Genomic DNA, 15518 nt, shown 5'->3' on the forward strand with positions numbered 1-15518 from the left:
TTAAATGTTTGTTGCATTTCTTATACCCCTCAAGTACCTCAAGTGTTCCTTGCTGCCTATACCTGCTATTCACCTCCCTCTTCTTTTTAACCAGACGGCAATATCCTCAAAAACCAAGATTCCCTAAATCAGTTAGCCTTGCCTTTTATTCTAACAGTAACATACAAACTCTGTGCTCCCAATATTTCACTTTTGAAGGCCTCTCAATGACGAAGCTTTGCTTTGCTAGAAAACAACCTATCCCAATCCAGACCTGCCAGATCCTTTCCAATGCCATCAAAATTAGCCTTTCTCCAATTTAGAATCTCAACCCAACGAACATTCCTATCCTTCTCCATAATTATCTTGAAACTAATTGAGTCATGATCACGAGATTCGAAGTATTCCCCCAAGCACTCCTCTGTCACCTGTCCTGTCTCGTTCCCTAACAGTGGATCCAGTATTGTGCTTTCTCTTGTTGGGACCTTCATATATTGAATAAGGAAACCTTCTCCGACACAAATGAAACACTCTATCTCATCCAATCCTTTTACAGTATGGAAGTCCCAGTCAATATGTGGAAGGCTAAAGTCACCTATCACAACTTTATTTTTCTGCAACTATCTGCTATCTCTCTACAACTAATGCTTCTCTAAATTCTGCTGACTACTGGGTGGGTCTATAATATAATCCCATTAACGTGGTCACCTCTTTCTTATTCCTTAGTTCCAGCCATGTTGACTCAGTAGATGAGTTCTCCCATCTGCCCTGTCTGAAACTGGTGAGTAATGCCACCCCTCCCTCCCCTTTTAATACCTCCCCCTCTATCATGCCTAAAACAATGGAATCCCATAACACTGAGCTGCCAGTCCTACCCTTCCAGTAACTGCGTCTCATGACTGGCCACAGTATCATAATTTGACTTGCTGATCAACATGCTGTGGATGAGGTGTGTGTGTGGTGGGTGGATGGAGCCAGGAGCTTGAGGGGGACATAGAGTATATCAGTGAATAGCGGCTGGAGGTTTGGGAAAGGGGACAAAAAGATAATCATTCACTGGATCTGGAAGACAGTCAGCAAAGGAATGAGAGCACTCACCACAACGCGTGATATTGCAGAATGCCCATCTTTTCTGGGGGTCTGTCGTTAAACACCATGGCCTGGGCTCCCCGTCTGGATTCCGACAGTAGTTCTCCTCCAGATATTTATCAGGAATACTGAAGGGAGGAACATTGTTTGGATATTCTTCACTTTGATTATTTAAAGGCATCCGTTAGTCTTGTGATACCATGGATCTGTGCCTAGAAACTCTTCACTCTCCAGGGCGCAGGCCTGGGCAAGGTTATATGGAAGACCAGCAGTTACCCATGCTGCAAGTCTCCCCTCTTCACGACACCAATGTTGTCCAAGGGAAGGGCATTAGGACCCATACAGCTTGGCACCAGTGTCATCGCAGAGCAATGTGTGATTAAGTGCCTTGCTCAAGGACACAACACGTTCCCTTGGCTGGGGCTCGAACTCACGACCTTCAGGTAGCTAGCCTTAACCACATGGCCACGTGCCCACACAATTATATCTATATAATATCTATCTAGATAGATAGTGTGAGGAGATCCTGGAGTACTCCTATTAACTGTGCTTTTGAAGAGAGAGAGTTATTTACCACTGATATGTTGCCTTTGAAAAGAGAGAGACAGAGAGAGAGAGAGAGAGAGAGAGAGGAAGATTAACGGTTGGACTGCCACTTTAAGGCATTGGAAGTAACTTTGGATTTCTACTGAGTTGGGTTTGGAGACGGCACCGAGCAGCTCGAAAGTTGCTGTGGTGACCAAAGGCAGGTTGTTGATGTTACTTTGAAGGACTTGTTGCCTGCTTGCATTTCTTTGCAGACAAAGGAAGGAGAGACTCTTTGAATGACAGGTGATGCTCAACACAGAGAAATAAATAGGAGGTCAGATGATACAGACCTCAGACACATGTTCTGGACACTGAATGACCATTGTTGTGCCCGCAGAGAAAGTGGGTTTTGGAGGATCGATCCCAAATTGCTATTCCAACAGTGAAGAAGGAGTTGACTGGTGGGGAGTTGTCCATGTGTCCACCCTTGCTGGGGTGACAGCTCCACCACAGGAAAACCGGTCCCCCGGTTAAAGTCACAGCCGGTGACTTGTAAAGGATTTCGGAGGATGACGAGAAGATTGATGGCATCAGCTCACCTGAAGACTCAACTCCTCTCTCTCTCTCTCTCTCCATCACTACTCAAATACCACGAACTGAACTGAACTGAACTTTACTCAACATCGTAAGACTGTATCTTTTTACCCCTAGACTTAAAGAAGCTTGGTTTTCATACATATATTTCCACACTTACTGATTTATGTACTTATTTACATATTCATTGCTAACCTGTGTGATTTATCTTCATTTATATTACTGTATTGCGTAGTTACTAATAAATATTATTAGTTTTAGCAATACTGGACTCCAAAGTGGTTTCTATTTCTGCTGGTTTCTTTATCCCCGTCACGGGGTACGTGACAATAGATACTTGCGGCATAGGAGGAGGCCCTTCACCCCATCGACTCTATGCTAGCTGCCATCAGTGCCTTTGCTCCCTACAGCCTGTCCTTTCCCATGTGCCCATAACAGCCCCCAGTCCTGACACTGCTAACTATTCCAGGGGCCATTTACACTGCAAATCGCTCCATCACTGCGACCCAGGAGGAAACTGCAACAGACAGAGAAAAGCCATGAGGCCACAGGGAGGATGTACAAACTCCAAACGGAGAGTGCCTGAGACTGGGATCGAGCACAGGTCACAGGAAATGTGGGGTAGCAGCCGCAACTCCATTACCCACCCGTACCGATGACTTGCGTGGTGTGATTAGGGTAATGCAACACAGGAACACTGCCATCTTTGTGCTTCCCTCCACGTTGCCCAACATCCTGGTGCAGAAATGTATTGCTGGCTCGTCATTGTCACTGGATCAAAATCCTGGATATCCTTGCCCAACAGCACCTTCACCAGGAGGACCAGAGGGAAGCTCACTGCCACTCCATCAAGGGCAGTCAGAGAAAGTCAATACATGAGATACTGAAGAATGAATAAAAGAAACTACATCCCTCTTGGATGAATGTTTCGAGATGGCATTGAGCAGAAACCTCAATTTCAGTTGTTCTTTAGTGTTTCTTTTAGGTTCATAGAGATGGTTTCAGAGACAAAGAATGCACACAAAATGCAGGAGGAATTCAGCAGGCCAAGCCTGGAGGACAGGCTGGAGTCTATGCCTCCGGTCCATGTTTGAAGGCCAGCAATGCAGAGGTGGCACATCTGTGGACCTGTCTGAGATGTCCAGCAGATTAGTGTGGATGGGGTGGTGGACCGTCAGGGTAAGAGAGTTGTTGGTGGGTTCTGGAGTTCTGTGTGGGCAGGAGGAACGAGGTCCAGTGACCCTCTGGGATCCCAGCGTCGGCAAGTCAGGAGTTCGAGGCCTGATTGTCGGGTCCTGGGGTTGATGCCAAGGACTGAATCGGAAGTCCGGAAGTTTAGGCCCATTGGCCAGAGCACAGAATCTGCAAGTCTCTGGGAGTACACTGGGGAGGTCAAAGGCCCAGTGTCTGCAAGTCCAAATCTAAGTCCATTGGTGGCTGGAAGCCAAAGGAGAACAGTCCTTTGGGGTTAGAGGACTGAGTATGTGTGTGGGTGGTAGGGAGGGATGGGGCTTGTTTTGCTGTTGTTGTCTGTTGCTTGTTGCATTCTGTGTTGTTCTGCTGAGCATTGTGGGGATGCCATGTTGGCATAGGAATAAAACCATAAGACATAGGAGCAGAATTATGCCCATTGAGCCTGCTCTGCCATTCTGCCATGGCTGAATATCATAGGCATCGCGCTGCAGCCAATCACTGAGCAGAAGTTTGTAAAGGGAGCTACCTTTTCACTGAGGTTCCCACTCAGGATTATAAAGCAGATCTTCGCAGCAACATTTTGGAGTTGGACTGCGACCAATCACTGAGCAGGATTCATTAGAATGAGTGAATAAAAATAACGCAAGCACAAGTGGAGCGGCAATTCCTGGAGCAGCCATTCTTTTGAGCGGGCCGGTGTTTGGAGTGGCATTTGCTCATTAGGCTTAGGTGAGATCAGGCTTTGGCGAGGTAAGTATCTGGTAAGTTTCTCTCTTTTTCTTCTTAGTTATTCATTGCTCATTTAGGGCAAAGTTAGTGCCATGGGGATGGCCTCAGGGGCAGTGTTTTGTTCTCTGTGTGTTGGCGTGTGGCCAAGTGGTTAAGGCATTGGACTAGTGATGTAAAGGTCACGAGTTCGAGCCTCTGCTGAGGCAATGTGTTGTGTCCTTGAGCAAGGCACTTAACCACACATTGCTCCTGCACATTTATAGCCCTGCGATGGCGGTTGGTACAGTATGGACAAGACAGGACAAGACAAGACAATTCTGGGAGACCTCCAGCCTCCCAGATAACCACACCTGCATCAGGTGTACCGAGCTGCAGCTCCTCAGAGAACATGTCAAGGAACTGGAGCTGCAGCTCGATGACCTTCGGCTCATATGAGAGAATGAGAAGGTGATAGACAGGAGCTACAGAGACATAGTCACCCCTAGATTGCAGGAGACAGGTAACTGGGTGACTGTCAGGAGAAGGAAGGGAAGTGGGCAGCCAGTGTTGAGTACACCTGTGGCCGCTCCCCTCAACAATAAGTATACTGCTTTGGATACTGTTGATGGAGACAACCTACTGGAGGGAGCCTAGCACTATGTCTGGTGTTTCAGTTCAGAAGAGAAGATACTTGCAGTGATGATAGGAGATTCCATTGTCAGAAGAACAGAGATGAGATTCTGTGGTGGACACGATACAGACACACGGCGCGTATATTGCCTCACAGTCTCCAGGGTGAGGGATGTTTCAGATTAGGTCCATAGCATTCCAAAGGGGGAAGGTGATCAGCCAGTAGAAAAAAGCAAGGATGTAATATTGAGGCTTTATAAAGCACTAGCAAGGCCTCACTTGGAGTATTGTGAGCAATTTTGGGACCCTTAAGGATGTGCTGACATTGGAGAGGGTTCAAAGGAGGTTCACAAAAAAGACTCTGGCATTGAAAGGCTTGTCAAATGAAGAACATTTGATGGCTTTGGACCTCTACTTACTGGAATTCGGAAGAATGAGGGGTGACCTCATTGCAATCTATCGAATGTTGAAAAGTTTCGATAGAATGGATGTAGAGAGGACGTTCCCTATGGCGGAGATGTTTAAGACTGGAGGACACAGCCTCAAAATAGAGAGATGTCCTTTTAGAATGGAGATGAGCAGGAATTTCTTTAGCAAGAGAGTGGTGAATCTATGGAATTTGTTGCCACAGGCCAAGTCATTCGGTCTATTTTAGACGGTGGTTGATAGATTCTTGATTAGTTAGGACATGAAAGGATATGGGAAGAAGGCAGGAGATTGAGGCTGAGAGGAAATTTGGATCAGCCATGATGAACTAGCAGAGTAGACTCAATGGGCCAAATGGCCTAATTCTATTCCTATGTTTTATGGTCTTATGGTCTTGGTATATTTTGGCACCATGACGTAGGTAGGAAATGTAAGGAGGTCCTGAAGAGAGATTTTAGGGAGCTAGGTAGAAGGCTGAAAAACAGGACCTCCAGGGTAGGAATCCTGGATTGCCGACCATGCCACACACCAGAGATGATGAAAATCATTTGATTTGGCAGATGAGTGTGTGGCTATGGAACTGGTGCAGTAGTAGGGGTTCAAATTTATGGATCATTGGATCTGGGGAAGGTATGACCTTTACAGAAGGGACAGGCTACACCTGAACCATAGACGGGACAATATCCTTGCAGGCAGAGTGGCTAGAGTTGTTCAAGAGGGTTTAAGCTAATTTGTTTAAGCAGGGGGATGGTAACCAGAGTGATAGTGCTGAAGACGAGGTAGCTGGTTTACAAACAGAGGCAGCTGGTAGTGAGACTAGCAAGGAGAACCTGATGACAGCGCAAAATTGCAGTCAACTGGATGAGTTACAAAGTAAAAGGTGGACAAAATCAAAAAGGGTGCATACAGGACTGAAGGTATTATATTTGAATTTGCACAATATACAGTATAAGGTAGATGAACTTGTAGCACAGTTACAGATTGGCATGCATGATGTTGTGGGCATCACTGAGTCATGGCTGAAAAAAGATTACAGCTGGGAGCTTAACATTCAAAGATATATATTGTATCGACAGGACAGGCAGGTAGGCCAGAAGGGGTGGTGTGGTTCTGTTGGTAAAAATGAAATTAAATCATTAGAAAGGGGTGACATTGGGTCAGAGGGTGTTGAATCATTGTGGTTAGAGCTAAGGAACTGCAAGGGTAAAAAGACCCTGATGGGAGCTGTACAGAGATCCCCAGACAATAGCAAAGATGTGGTCGTGGTCTACAAATTACAACTGGAGATAGAAAATGCAAGTCAATAGGACAGTGTTACGATTATCATGGGGGATTTCAATGTGCAGGGAGATTAGGAGGAATTTCTTGAATGCCTGTGAATGGATTTTTAGAGCAGCTAGTGATTGAGCCCACTAGGGGATCAGCTATTCTGGATTGGGTGTTGTGCAATGAATCTGAATTGATTAGAGAGCTTAAGGTAAATGAACCATTAGGGACAAGTGATCATAATATGATTGAAATCACCCTGCAGTTTGAGAAGGAGAAGCTAAAGTCATATGTATCAGTATCACTTTGGAGTAAAGGGAATTACAGAGGCATGAGAGAGGAGCTGGCCAAAATTGATTGGAAAAGAACACTGGCGGGGATGATGACAAGGCAGCAATGGCTGGAATTTCTGGGAGCAATTCAGAAAGCACAGGATATTTACACTCCAAAGAGGAAAAAGTATTCTAAAGGCAGGATGACACGACCATGGCTGACAAAAAGTCAAAGAGCGAAAGAAGGCATGTAATAGAACAAAAATTAGTGGGAAGTTAGGAGATTGGGAAGCTTTTAAAAACCAACTAAAAATGTCATAAAGAAGGCAAAGATAGACTATGAGGGTTAGATAGCCAATAATATTGAAGAGGATACCAAAAGTTTCTTCAGATACATAAAGTGAAAAGAGAGGTGAGAGTAGATATGGACTGCTGGAAAATGGTGCTGGAGAGGTAGTAATGGGGGAGAAGAAAATGACGGATGAACTGAAGAAGTATTTTGCATCAGTTTTCACTGTGGAAAACACTAGCAGTATGGTGGAAGTTCGAGAGGGTTAGGGGTCAGAAGTTGGTGAAGTTGCTATTACTAGGGAGAAGGTTCTTGGGAAACTGAAAGGTCTGAAGGTTGATAAGTTAGCTGGATCAGATGGTTCCGAAAGAGGTGGCTGAAGAGATTGTGGAGCCATTAGTAATGATATATTCAAGAATCACTAAATTCTGGTATGTTTCTGGAGGACTGGAAAGTTGCAAATGTCACTCCACTCTTCAGGAAGGAGGTGAGTCAGAAGAAAGAAAAATATAGGCCAGTTAGTCTGATCTCAGTGGTTGGAAAGATGTTGGAGTCGATTGTCAAGGATGTGATTTCAGGGTACTTGGAGGCACATGTTAAAATAGGCATGTCAGCATGGCTTCCTCAAGGGATAATCTTGCCTGACGAATCTGTTGGAATTCTTTGAAGAAATAACAAGCAGATTAGGCAAAGGAGAATCAGTGACAAGGTGCCACATATGAGGTTGCTTTTCAAGCTATGAGCTTATGGTATTGCAGGAAAGATTCTGGCATGGATGAAGCATTGTCTGACTGGTGGGAGGCAAAGAGTGGGAAAAAAGGGATACTTTTCTGGTTGGCTGCCAGTGAATAGTGGTGTTGCACTAGAGTCTGCGTTGGGACCGATTCTTTTTTCTATTACATGTCAATGACTAAGATGACGGAATTGATGATTTTGTGCCCAAGTTTGCAGACAATACAAATATAGGTAGAGGGGCAGGTAGATTTGAGGAAGTAGAGGGGCTGAAGAAGGACTTAGACAGATTATGAGAATGGGCAAAGAAATGGCAGATGGAATACAGTGTCAGGAAGTATATGATCATGTACTTTGGTAGAAGAAATAAAAGTGTAGACTATTTGCTAAATGAAGAGAAAATTCAAAAATCTGAGGCACAAAGGGACTTGGGAGTCCTTGTGCAAAATTTCCTATAGGTTAATTTGCAGGTTGAGTCAGGTGGTAAGAAAGGCAAATGTAATGCTCGCATTCATTTCAAGAAGACTAGAATCTTCATAAAAGCAAGGATGTAATGTTGAGGCTTTATAATGCACTGGTGAGGCCTCACTTGAAGTGTTGTTAGCAGTTATGGGCCTTTTACCTAAGAAAGGATATGCTGATATTGGAGAGGTTCAAAGGAGGTTCATGAAAATGATTCCAGGATTGAAAGGCTTATCATATGATGAGCATTTGATGGCTTTGGACCTCCACTCACAGGAATTCAGAAGAATGAGGGGTGACCTCATTGAAACCTATCAACTGTTGAAAGGCCTCAATAGAGTGGATGTAAAGACAACGTTTCCTATGATGGGAGAGTCTAAGACCAGAGGATACAGACTCAGAATAGAGGGGCGTCCTTTAGAACGGAGTAGAGGAGGGATTTCTTTAGCCAGAGAGTGGTGAATCTGTGGAATTCTTTGCCACAGGCAGCTGTGGAGGCCAAGTCATTGGCTATATTCATGGCATGAAAGGGTATGGGGTGAAAGCAGGAGACTGGGGCTGGGAAGGGAAGTGGATCAGCCATGAAGAAAGGGCAGATCAGGCTCATTTGAAGTATACCCAATGACTTGGCCTCCACAGTCGTCTGTGACAATGAATTCCACAGATTCATCACTCTCTGGCTAAAGAAATTCCTCCTCATCTCTGTTCTTAAGGGATGTCCTTCAATTCTGTGGCTGTGCCTTTTGGTCCTCGACTTCCCCACAATAGTAAACATCCTATAGTGTGGCGACATTTGCAGGCTGCCGTCAGTGCATCCTTGGGTGTGTTGGTTGTTAACTCAAATTATGCATTTCACTGTATGTAGCAGTGACAAATAAACTTGAATCCTGAATGTTGGGTGAAATTGAACCATGAATCTTAACTTCAAATTCCTGGTGAATGGCACCTTCTCTGGTTGTTGGTCTGAACAGCTGTTGTCAACATTGTCATTCACTTCTCACAACTACCATCTGGCAGGAGGTACAAAAGCTTGAAGTCCCACACCACCAGTTTCAAGAACTGCTACTTCCCTTCAACCATCCTGCTGAGCTAACCAGCAAAAATCTAATCACTATCTCAATATAGCAATACTATAACAACAGGAATTCTGCAGATGCTGGAAATTCAAGCAACATACATCAAAGTTGCTGGTGAACGCAGCAGGCCAAGCAGCATCTATAGGAAGAGGTGCAGTCGACGTTTCAGGCCGAGACCTTTCGTCAGGACTAACTGAAGGAAGAGTGAGTAAGGGATTTGAAAGCTGGAGGGGGAGGGGGAGATGCAAAATGATAGGAGAAGACAGGAGGGGGTGGGATAGAGCCGAGAGCTGGACAGGTGATTGGCAAAAGGGGATACGAGAGGATCATGGGACAGGAGGTCCAGGAAGAAAGACAAGGAGGGGGGGTGACCCAGAGGATGGGCAAGAGGTATATTCAGAGGGACAGAGGGAGAAAAAGGAGAGTGAGAGAAAGAATGTGTGCATAAAAATGAGTAACAGATGGGGTACAAGGGGGAGGTGGGGCCTTAGCGGAAGTTAGAGAAGTCGATGTTCATGCCATCAGGTTGGAGGCTACCCAGACGGAATATAAGGTGTTGTTCCTCCAACCTGAGTGTGGCTTCATCTTTACAGTAGAGGAGGCCGTGGATAGACATGTCAGAATGGGAATGGGATGTGGAATTAAAATGTGTGGCCACTGGGAGATCCTGCTTTCTCTGGCGGACAGAGCGTAGATGTTCAGCAAAGCGGTCTCCCAGTAATACTATGATTATTCCATAGCAATACTATGATTACTTTGATCACTTTGCACCAGATTGGACTTTGATTACTTTTTGTTCCAGTTGTGTTCTTTCTTGTAAAAGTTATGCATAATTTATTTCTTCTTGTGAATGGTATGCCTATGACACTGGAAAATACAAAATTCTGGAGGAACTCAGCAGGTCGAGCAGCATCCATGGAGAGGAATAAACAAGCAACATTTTGGGCCACAACAAGTAAGTTTTCCATCACCCCTGTGCAAGTGTATCTGTGCACGTGACAATTGACTTGATCTTGACTTTGACAGGAGACAGAAGAGCAAGAATCGTGTCTGAAAAAGAAGTCAAGGCGAATTGGAGAGCAAAGTGGCAGGGAGCCTCTTCACCAGCAGAGAGGGGCACTCGTCTTAGGAGGAAGAGACGGGGTCACAAAGTTTAAGCAACCCTCGCACTCTTGGTTAAACTGTATCGGATCGATGGCGAGAATGTGGTAAGTGTGCATGCGGCTGTTTGATTGTACAATGAATCAACTGAGCCTCCTGCGCATGGGAAGCCCTCTCCCTTTGCACAGGTTTTCAAGTGCACGTGTTTCCGTCTTGACAGGTGCAGTTCATCGCTTCTGCATTGGAAGTTCCTCAGAGTATATCATGGCTAATGGGACTCAGTAAAAATGTTTAATCCCACTACTGTGTTATCGTTCCTGCTCCATGCATATGTTCCACATTGATGAATAACCTCCTGTATCTGGTAGTCTGTAGTTCCTTCCCACCCAACTGCCTCAACAAATGATCAAGGTGTGAGCTCCAATATTTCTGACCTCTTGACCTCAAGAAAGTAGAGAAAATAGGAAGGAATTTCTGGATTGTTGGTGGCTCGAGTGGTGTCTGTCATACACAATCTTCTGGAGGAACTCAGCAGGTCAGGCAGAATCCATGGAGAAGGTCTCCATCTGAACTGTCGACTCTTTGTTTCTCTCCATAGATGCTGCCTGTCCTGCTGAGCTCCCCCAGCATTTTGTGTGTATTACTCTGGATTTTGTGTGTGTTGCTCTGGATTTCCAGCACCTGCAGAATCTCACATGTTTATGGTGTCTCCCATAGACCTTTGACTTACGAGGTTGGATTGTACCCGTGGAGGTGGGGTCTTTGTGAGTCCCAACGCTGGCACGTGATGCCATCTTCTGTTTGGGAAACTCTCCCGCGGTAGTTCTCTCCACTGCAGAACATGCAGTCTGCTGTAATCAAAAGCAAAAGATAGCCGTTACTGCGGCAACAGGATATCTGTCCGCCAAGTACCGCTGAGTGTTACTTCCCCAATTACACCTTGATGTATGCCAGGGTCTTCTTTAATCCTCTCTCTTATGTGTTTAGTGGGAGAGATCTATTGCAGGCAGTTCCTCCACTTAACTGCAACAATTCCTGGTCACTTGGTCCCTCTTGGTAAGCACAGTTATTGCATTAGCTCCACACCCTTACTTTTATAACAGTGATCATAGTTCTCCTGGCTTGGTTAAGTTAAGTTTAGTACAACTTATTTGTCTTTTAATGACGATCAGTCCAAAAATAAAACCCACCGTTGTTCAGGGCTACGTTTAGGGAAATGCTGTACTTTGAATTTCATTTGCATACAGACATTACTAATCTATTAGAATGCAGGACATAAAACAGCGCAACACAGGAACAGCCCCTTCAGCCCCTTGACGCTGAGCTGAACTAACTATGCTAATGACACCTAAAGTTTGCAGTGTCCATATCCCTCCATTTACTGTACTTTTATAAGCCTAAGAGCCTCCTAACTCTTGTTCCTCTCCGCGCCTTGTGATGCATTGGGCGGCATTTTAGCATTCGTTTTACGAGGCCAAGTTGCTAGCTCGACGCTCAACCCAGCACGGGTGGAAAGTGTGCAAGGAGCCGGCTGGATTCGAACTCGTGACCTTTTGCCTGGAAGTTCCGTGCTGATGCCACTCTACCACTGGCCAGCATAGCCTCCTAAATGCCACTATCATATTTCCCTTCACTGCTACACATTCCGGGTACTAATATCTCTCCGCAAAAAAATTTCCCCATGCCTTATCCTTCAACTTCCGCTTTCTCTAATTACATGAATGCCCTCTAGTGTTAGACATTTTGACCCTGGGAGCAAGATACTAAGCTTTTCATAATAGCCTAAAATTTCACAGGGTCTCCCATCAGCCTCTGCTGCTCCACGGATGACCCTGGTAAGTCCAACCTCTCCTTGTAGCACGTTTCCTCCAAACCAAGAAGTATCCCAGTAGACCTGTGAACTCTCTCCACCCTCCCCACCCTTCCTATAATGGAGTGAACAGAATCCTGCACAATATTCCAAGAGCCTCCACATCTTCTGATATTCTGCAAATCCTCCCCACCATAAATCACTTTAACCAGCCTGCTGCCATCTACAAAGCCCAACGTCATGTGAGTAGGCTGTGGACAGCAGCTGCTGGGTTCTGTGGAACACCTTGCCAGCTATAAGACCTTGTTCCCCTCCTTCTTCCAGGAAGCCAGTTGGCTCCCAGTTTCTGAGGTCATAGTCTACAGGCGACCCAGTATTCCCCGCAGGCCTGTACCTTCACAGCTGGGTATCTGGCAGTGCTCCCAGCGCCTTTCCGGATCTTGAGTGTAGCACCAGGGGCCTTCTGTATCATTGTCAGGATTTCGGCAATAGTTTGCCTCCAGATCCGCGTGTGGACTGTTTTCTGGTGTGTAGCTAAATGACAATAAAGTGTTAAATCTCAGTTATCAAACCCATTTTAGAAACTTTTCAGACTTTTAGCTGAATACAAACTTCAGTATGTGTGGTTGCATGCTGCTCCAGGTCTGGCAGGTCCTTCCCGAGCGAGTTTTTGAGGCCGTTCCTCTGTAGGTGACTCCATTGCCTGATTTGCATTCCAAGAGAAAAACTGGGCGAATAGAGAACAAACCTGTCAGTGATGCTGTACTCAGCAGTGTCTATAAGACCGTTAGACGTAGGCCATTCGGACTATCGGGTCTGTTCCACTATTCCAACATGACTGATTTATTATCCCTTTCAACCCCATTCTCCTGCCTTCTCCGTATAACCCTTGACCTTTAAAGGTGTCAATATTCAACAGGCTTTAATGAGAGCAACCCTCAATCTTTTGGTACTGGAGACTTTGAGAAAGATACCATCCATCTTCCTGAACTATGTCTCTCATAGTCTTACAAACTTCTACTAGTTCTCACCTCAGTTCGAAGTTCAAAGTTCAAATTTCAAAGTAAAATTTATTATCCGAGTACCTACATGCCACCACATACAACCCTGAGATTCTTTTTCCTGTGTGTGTATTCAGCAAATCTATAGGACAGTTTACTGTAGTAGAAAGAGCAAGACCATAGAAGACAACAAAATGTGCAAATGCAAATATAAATGAATAGCAAAAAATAATGAGACCATGAATAATAAGATAAAGAGTCCTAAAGGGAGATCATTGGTTGTTGGAACACCCGAAATAAAACGAGTGTAGTTATCCTCTTTTGTTCAAGAGGCTGATGGTTGAGGAGTGTTAACTGTTCCTGAACATGGTGGTGTGAGTCCTGAGACTCTTGTACCTTCTACCTGATGGCAGCAGTGAGAAAAGGGCATAGCCTGGGTGGTGAGGATCTTTGAAGATGGATGCTGCTTTTCTACAGCAATGTTTTATGTTGATGTGCTCAGTGGTTGGGAGGATTTTACCCATGACGTACTGGGCCAAATCTACTACCATTTGTAGGATTTTCCGCTCAAAGGCGTTGGTGTTCCCATACCAGGCAACCAGTCAGCACACTTTCCACAACACATCTGTAGAAGTTTGTTAAGGTTTTCGATGACATTCCAAATCTCTGCAGACTCCTGGGGAAGTAGAGGAGCTGTCGTGCTTTCTTTGCATTTATATTTACAGGTCCTCTGAGATAGTGACACCCAAGATTTTATAGTTACTGACTGCCTCCACCTTTGATTCACTGATGATTACTAGCTCATGAACCTTGGGTTTTCCTCTCCAGAAACCTACAATCAATTCTTTGGTCTTATGACATTGAATTGAATTCAATTGAATTGACTTTATTACTTACATCCTTCATATACATGAGGAGTAAAAATCTTTATCTTATGTCTGTCTAAATGTTCAATGTGCAATTTATAGTTATTTATATAAATAGTATATACAATATAACATAGAAATACAGTTGTGTCAGCATGAATTAATCAGTCTGATGGCCTGGTGGAAGAAGCTGTCCCGGAGCCTGTTGGTCCTGGCTTTTATGCTGCGGTACCACTTCCCAGATGGTAGCAGCTGGAACAGTTTGACTCAGGTCCCCAATGATCCTTTGGGCCCCTTGAGAGGTTGATGTAATGATAGCACTCAGCCAAGTTTTCAATCTCCCTCCTAAATGCTGAATCATCACTAGCTTTGATACAGCCCACAGCAGTGGTGTCATTGGCAAACTTGAATATGGTGTTGAAGCTGTATTTAGCCACACAGTCATGTGTGTAAAGCGGGTAGAGCAGGGGGCTAAGCACACAGCCTTATGGTGCACCTGTGCCGATGGAGATCGTGGAGGAGATGTTTTTGCCAATCCAAACTAACTGGGGTCTGCAAGTGAAGAAATCCAGGACCCAATTGCACAAGGAGCATCGAGGAGTTTACTGATTAGTTTTGAGGGAATAATAGTGTTAAATGCTGAGCTGTAATCAATAAAGAACATCCTGATGTATAGGTCTTTGCTGTCCAGATGTTCCAGGGCTGTTGATTCGGTAGGCGAATTGGAGCGGATCCAAGTCACCATTCAGACAGGAGCTGATAGGCTTCAACACCAGCTTCTCAAAAAACTTCACCACTACTGATGTAAGTGCCACTGGGCAATAGTCATTTAGACAGGTTACCACGCTCTTCTTGGGCACCGGTATGATTAAAGCCTGCTTGAAGCAGGTGGGTACCACACACTGCCGGTACGAGAGGTTGAACATATCTGTGAACACACCAGCCAGTTAGTCTGCACAGGTCTTCAGTACTCGGCCAGTTACCCCGCCGGACTGGATGCTTTCCTTGGATTCACTGTCTTGAAGGCAGCCCGCACGTCATCTTCAGATAACGAGACCAAAGGATCATCGGGAGACTTGGGGGTGTGTAATGGTTCCTCCCTGTTCTGGTGGTCAAAGCAAGCATAGATGACATTGAGCTCATCTAGAAGCAAAGCTCTGTGGTTCCCCATGTCACTAGATTTAACTTCGCAGAAGATTATAACATTCAAACCCTGCCACAGCTGTTGAACATCCCTCCTTGATTCCAGTCTGGTCCAGACTCTCCACTTTCCCTGAGAGATGGCTTTCCTGAGATCATACCTGCACCTCTTGTAGCATTCTTGATCTCTAGACTTGAATGCCTCTGATCTGGCTCTCAGCAGGTTCTGGATTTCACTGTTCATCCAGGGCTTCTGATTGGGGTGGACACTGAATGACACAATAATCTACAGCTGTTTTCATAAAGTCTGTAACGACCCTGGTGTAGTCATTCAGGTCCTCAGATCAGTTCTTCA

General features: G+C 45.1%; 1 protein-coding gene across 3 annotated transcripts in view; it reads right to left on the reverse strand.

Annotated features, from left to right (window-relative positions):
- Positions 1–15518, reverse strand: part of plg (plasminogen) — a 110196-nt gene that overhangs the window by 70115 nt on the left and 24563 nt on the right. The window contains exons 4-7 of one of the 3 annotated variants that reach the window (XM_063056610.1): positions 12769–12883; positions 12551–12690; positions 11077–11194; positions 1078–1196 (exon numbers count right to left, since the gene is read on the reverse strand). In XM_063056610.1, coding sequence (XP_062912680.1) covers positions 1078–1196; positions 11077–11194; positions 12551–12690; positions 12769–12883 — 492 coding nt within the window. Of the gene's footprint in view, positions 1–1077; positions 1197–11076; positions 11198–12550; positions 12691–12768; positions 12886–15518 lie in introns of all 3 variants that reach the window. The other 2 variants (XM_063056609.1, XM_063056611.1) reach the window with 2 other exon arrangements.

Source organism: Mobula hypostoma, chromosome 8 (genome assembly GCF_963921235.1).
Source record: "Mobula hypostoma chromosome 8, sMobHyp1.1, whole genome shotgun sequence".
Lineage (NCBI taxonomy): Eukaryota > Metazoa > Chordata > Chondrichthyes > Myliobatiformes > Myliobatidae > Mobula > Mobula hypostoma.